Below are 6650 nucleotides of genomic sequence, written 5' to 3'. Positions count from 1 at the left end.
ATCCAATCCCCTGATCCACTGCCCTCCACATCCCAGTAATGTCGCCCTGAGGTAAATTACTGGAGATCTCAAGTCTCCTGGACGTTCAGGGAGTCTCCCGCTATTAGATAGCGGCTCCCTGACGCCCAAATGTGAAACAATATATCCCGGAAAGGTTTAGCTCAGTTAGATAGCTCAGCAATAGAGACGCTGGTAGCAGGGAGGAGCATAATCTGATCCTAGAGTGGAAGCCAGCCCCGCCCCTCCCCGCCCACCCCAGCCTGCAACCAATCAGAGCTCAGGCAAGCAGCTCTGAGTCACACACTGTACAGGAGGGAGTCTAAGAATCGGATGAGTCACAGGTTAAGAATCTAAATATCCGACTTAGTTAGGGCTCTTTCACACTTGCGTTGTTCTTTTCCGGCATAGAGTTCCATCGTCGGGGCTCTATGCCGGAAGAATCCTGATCAGGATTATCCTAATGCATTCTGAATGGAGAGAAATCCGTTCAGGATGCATCAGGATGTCTTCAGTTCAGGACCGGAACGTTTTTTGGCCGGAGAAAATACCGCAGCATGCTGCTGTTTTTGCTCAGGACAAAAATCCTGAACACTTGCCGCAAGGCCGGATCCGGAATTAATGCCCATTGAAAGGCATTAATTCAGATCCGGCCTTAAGCTAAACGTTGTTTCGGCGCATTACCGGATCCGACGTTTAGCTTTTTCTGAATGGTTACCATGGCTGCCAGGACGCTAACGTCCTGTTTGCCATGGTAAAGTGTAGTGGGGAGCGGGGGAGCAGCATACTTACCGTCCGTGCGGCTCCCGGGGCGCTCCAGAGTGACGTCAGGGCGCCCCACGCGCATGGATGACGGGATCGCATGCCACGTCATCCATGCGCATGGGGCGCTCTGACGTCATTCTGGAGCGCCCCGGGAGCCGCACGGACGGTAAGTATACTGCTCCCCTGCACCCCATTACTACTATGGCAACCAGGACTTTAATAGCGTCCTGGCTGCCATAGTAACACTGAACGCATTTTGAAGACGGATCCGTCTTCAAATGCTTTCAGTTCACTTGCGGTGTTACGGATCCGGCGGGCACTTCCGGCAAATGGAGTACACGACGGATTCGGACAACGCAAGTGTGAAAGAGGCCTTATTACAGACTCATTCGATTCTTTGAGTTAAAAGAACCGTCAGTCACTCGAACAGTTTACACTGAGGCTGATGACCAGGCTGCAGCAGTGATGAGGTTAATGTACAGACAGCAGTCATGACCAGGCTGCAGCAGTGATGAGGTTAAGAGACAGACAGTCAGCAGAGAGATAAGAGAAGTGACAGGACAGAGTTTAGATTACAGGTTGAATTAACCCTTTAGGATTCAGTAGCTATATCACTAAGGGTGGGTTCACACTAGTTATTGTCCTGTGTGATGTCTGTGCGGACTGTGGACTATTTTATAGACAATGCATTCTGTCCTGAGTCCTGTCCCCTTCCCTTCCTCACTCAGTCAGAGCTCAGACCAAGTGCGAAGAGCCGTCTCAGCTAGTCAGCAAGTGAATCGAAGCATCCGCGCATGTGCACCACCTAAGCTCTTCGATTCACTTGCATCTCAGCTCAGCAGTCAGTAGACTCAGCGAGTGAACCGAAGATTCGATTCATGAACCGATTCATGTGAAAGATCCGAACTTCCCATCTCTAGTTTACTCGCAGTAAACCTTTCTGGCAACCTGTAGCTGTGTCCCCTTCTCGGCGCGTGCGCACAGTGCAAGAAGAAGCTGATGCCAGCAGTCCGCAACAGCGCATCAGGCTGAGCCTGTGCGCACGCGCGGGATCTCAAAGCGGGAGGAGGGGGAGGGAGCGAGAGGGAAGAGGCGGCACTGAGGAGTAGAACGCGGCGCTGGGCACGAACGGTGATGTGTGTGGCCGGGCACCATGCATCCACAGACCTCCCCTGCTTGGGCACCCTAATTCAACGATTGACAGGTAAGTAAAACCTGTTTTTCCGCAGAATAAAGCCACACATAGCTTTTATAAGGCCACCTTAGAAATCATACTGCTACCCTGGACATGAGCATATGTTTAGCTCACAGGGCTTATAGGTGGTGACAGAATCCCTTTAATCATATACATAAATATGATAATTTGGGGCAGGGTAATGAGCCCAGTCCTCCACACCATAGAGCAAAGTGTGCAGATACTGCATATGTTTGGGAAATGTAATAAAAAGTTTGTGAATGAAAAAAAGAAAACCTCCCTGAAATGAGTTTTTGCAGGTTGGGATGTCTGATCACTGGAGATCTTGTCAGGTAACTGGATATCTTTACTGTCACCAGTCTCAGGACAGATTTCATAGGTTATGAAGGTTTCTCCCAGTTTCTGCTTCCCCCTGATATCTTTATAGAACCTCTCCATACACATAACGCAGCATGAAGGGGCTCGGTGAAGGCGGCAGTGAAGGTATGTAGGTGTCTGATGGGGTCACACAGCTCATAAAAGGACAGCTGCCCGGCCTCGTAGTCCAGACATATCCTGACTCTATTACTGGAGATCTCGTCAGGTAACTGGATATCTTTACTGTCATGTCTCACTGAATACTGATCATCATACCTCATCAAACCCCAGGACTTGTTATTCTCTCCAATGTATGACCATCCTCCCCTCCTGTCTATACTGGGATAACACATCCCCACCATCCACATCCCTGATCCACTAATCTCCACATCCCAGTAATGTCGCCCTGAGGTAAATCCCCTGCTGCTCATCACCTGATTATACTGGAATCTCTCTGCTCTTCCTGGACGATTCTGATTATATTGTGTCCAGGTTGCAGTTTTCAGGTCGTCTGATATAAGGACGTTATTAGCAGCTGTGTTTACATCCAGTAATATGTCTGCAGGACCCTCCATATAGATCCCTCTCCTTATATCTGTTATTATGTCACATAATGTGTGTAATTTGTCTGAGATCACAGTCACATCCAGATCACCTACATCATGGAGACATCTATTTATGTCTTCATCACCTCCTTCCTCCTCAGGATCACACAAGTCACCTGTATCTGGTTCCTGTAAGACAGTCAGTGGATCAGTCATGTTACACATCTCCTCAATGTGTCTCATCTTCCCGGACAGCTCGTCCTTCTTTATTTCCAGCTTCTGAATCAGAGAAGAGAGTAAAATTGACTCTTCCTTTTCCTGCCTGGAGATCTCACTCAGGACCCTCTTCTCCAGGTCTTCCAGTCTTCTCCTGATGTCTGTGAACAGGGCAGTGACTCTCTCTGCTTCTCCAGATGCTTTTCCTTGAGCTTTTCTCCTGCGTTCTTCCAGGTTCTGGACTATTTTCTCAGTCTCCTCTCGCTTTGTGGACAGTTTCTGGAAAATATTTCTCAGTTTCCCTTTCTTCTTCTCAGAGGCCTCATCCAGCACCATTACCTGGTGTCCCTGATGTTCTCCAGCCAAACTACAGGACACACAGATAAAAGCAGAGTCCTCAGTGCAGTAAAACTCCAGGATCTTCTTATGGACAGAACATTTCCTGTTCTCCAGGGAAGTGCTGGTGTCAGATAAGACGTGTTCTGATGACTTGCTGTGAACTCTCAGGTGTTTCTCACACAGAGAAGCCTCACAGTGTAGACAGGATTTAACAGCAGGTACAGGAGAGTCCACACAGTAAGTGCACAAGATCCCGCTGATCTCCACTGGATCTGGCTGAGTAAACAGGAAACGTTCTGCTACATTATGAAGATTTATGTTCTTCATCAGTGCAGGCCGCTCCTGAAACTCTTCTCTGCATTCAGGACAGGTATAAACCCCAGACTCATCCTGTGTATCCAGTACACGATCAATACAGACACGGCAGAAGTTGTGTCCACATCTCAGCATTACAGGATCCTTAAAAATAAATAAACAGATGGAGCAGAGCAGCTCGTCTTTCAGATCGGCAGACGCCATGGCTAAGAGAATAAGGAAGAAATGAAACTGAATGTGCTTCACACTGGATGGATGGCAAAGTTACTGTCACACCCATTCACTTAACCCCTTATGGTCACAGTAATATATTTTTTTCTTTATATTCTGAGAGCCCTAACTTTTTTTTTTATATCAGCGTAGGCATATGAGGGCTACTTTTTTTGCAAGACAAGTTGAATTTAATAAAGCCACCATTTCCTGCTACATATGGTCCATTGAATAACTTTTAGAATTTTTAGGGGAGGGGAACGGAACAATAAAACAGCAATTTTGCCATTTTGTTAAATTAATTTTTACAACATTGAACATTTGATATAAGGGGTTGGTAACATACAGATATGGTAATAGTCATCTCGCCAGATTATCACTGCTTTTACCTTAGCTGACTTTCCATTCCACTCTCTTTCCCTGCTGCTCCGGATAGAAACATCTAGGGGGAGATTTATCAAACAGGTGTAAAGTAGAACTGGCTTAGTTGCCCATAGCAACCAAACGGATTCCACTTTTCATTTTTCACAGCTACTTTGGAAAATGAAAGGTGGAATCTAATTGGTTGCTATGGGCAACTAAGCAATTCTACTTTACACCAGTTTGATAAATCTCCCCCCTAGTTTTCTTCCTTTCATTCATCACGTCCATATTATGTCAGTTCATGGCGAGGTCATCTGACCAGCCCGTCCTGTTCTGTTGTGTGCAGTGCTTCCGTACTTGATCATGTATTGCGCATGCTCAAGATCCAAGGTCCAATGCGTGTGCAGCGCCTGCAACTTCTCCTACCGGCCTTCAGTGCTCCACTGGGCTTCCTCACTGTAAAGACCCAATCATTGGCCGCAGTGGTGACCGGCTCCCCTTATGTCATGACAAATGGTCACATGATGCAAGAGGAACCGGTCACCACTGCAGATGTCAATACAGATGGAAGCGATCATTGCTGTCACTCACTGACTGCAGCTCTCAGCTCCCCGCACTCCTTCTCTTCTTCAGGCTGGCGTGCACTGAATGCTGAGTAGGAAGCCTTCTGCTCCACCATTCACCCTGCAGACACAGATTGTGCTGCCAGGCTGTGTGGGAGGAGCCTGCAGCCTGGGAATGTGCCTGTGCTCCCCCCACGCAGTGCTGCAGAGCGATCTGTGCCTGCAGGGAGAACTGGATGTGAACTTCAGGAACGGAACAAGGTGGGGGCACAGAGGGCATTACTACTATGAAGGAGGCACACAGGGCATTACTACTACAAAGGGGCACAGAGGGCATTACTACTATGAAGGAGGCACACAGGGCATTACTACTACAAAGGGGCACAGAGGGCATTACTACTATGAAGGAGGCACACAGGGCATTACTACTACAAAGGGGCACAGAGGGCATTACTACTATGAAGGAGGCAAACAGGGCATTACTACTACAAAGGGGCACAGAGGGCATTACTACTATGAAGGAGGCACACGGCATTACTACTACAAAGGGGCACAGAGGGCATTTCTACTATGAAGGAGGCACAGAGGGCATTCCTACTATTAAGGGGGCACAGAAGGCAATATACATGGGGGTTCTGATTGGGGCTCTGAGCTGAGGTCTGATAAAAATTACCTTTTTTCCTATTTTCCACCTACTATCAATTTAGACTTGCCAACAACATGGAGGCCACTTTTAGTTTTTTTTCCAGGGCACTTTAAGTTCCCAGTCCACACCTGCAGGCTCTTCAAATGAGACATTCACTACACTATTACTCCACTAGCATCAGCAAGAACGGTTTCCACGAGATTGGAAGGGCTCATTGATTTATCCTGCTATTTCCAAATTATGACCGTCCAATCATTTGAAAGAAGCCATAATTAATTATGGATTAATTGTACAGTGCTTTATGATCCAATTCTGATGCTCTTACGGTCAATGTATTCCTGGCTTTCTTTTATGCCTCATTCACTCATTTTTATTTTACCCAGATTACCTCACTGAAATATTGTTAGAATAAGAATACTATAAGGTTTACAGAAAAGGGGGTATCATAAATATTCAAGCGATATTCTACCACCCAATAATACTGTACGTGGACGGACTCAATAAGGATGTAAATGCCAAAAACAAAACAAGTCATTACAGCCCAACATAATAAATACTTTATTGATATATATAGATATTAAAAATCATAGACAGTGATAAAAATGAGTACCATTGGAAACAAGGCAGCAGCCCCGAAACCCACACAACTATAATGTAATGACGATGACAATAAGCAATCATAGTAGTAATTATCCTATTATAATGTTAGGTTATAGTGAACCAACAGCAAACGCATAGATAATAATCAGAAATGGACAATCCCTATTGTAACAGTGGTGTGCTGTCCGAGAAAAATTATTAAATTCTATAACATTAAATACTGATCCATATTATACTAAAACAAAGTTTTACATATCCCTTAAATCTCATGCCACCATATATCTGAACACAGGCACTAATACAATGTAATGACTAATAAAGGGATAAGACACGTATAACAGTGGGGCAGCATCATCCCGGTGAGTCAAGATGTTTGTAAAAAGAGGCCGCCAATTATGTGTGAATATGGATGATTACTTCCAGGTAATGCTTGATGTAGAGGTGCCCAGCGGTCATCACACCAACTCGCCACTTGCATCCACCAGAAATACGTCACAGTCACGGGTGAGACATATCCCAGTAATAGATACAGGAGCCAA

The 6650-nt window shown here is 46.0% G+C and overlaps 1 protein-coding gene across 1 annotated transcript; it reads right to left on the bottom strand.

Moving 5' to 3' along the window:
• Nucleotides 1–1110: 1110 nt before the first annotated feature.
• On the bottom strand, nucleotides 1111–3957 carry LOC122921672 (E3 ubiquitin-protein ligase TRIM39-like). The gene has a single exon (XM_044271826.1). The coding sequence runs from the start codon at nucleotides 3931–3933 to the stop codon at nucleotides 2338–2340; it is 1596 nt and encodes a 531-aa protein (XP_044127761.1). The 5' UTR covers nucleotides 3934–3957; the 3' UTR covers nucleotides 1111–2337.
• Between the last annotated feature and the right edge of the window lie 2693 nt (nucleotides 3958–6650).

The sequence above is a fragment of the Bufo gargarizans genome, chromosome 11, assembly GCF_014858855.1.
Source record: "Bufo gargarizans isolate SCDJY-AF-19 chromosome 11, ASM1485885v1, whole genome shotgun sequence".
Taxonomy (NCBI): Eukaryota; Metazoa; Chordata; class Amphibia; order Anura; family Bufonidae; genus Bufo; species Bufo gargarizans.
This window is presented reverse-complemented; position numbering and strand designations above follow the sequence as displayed.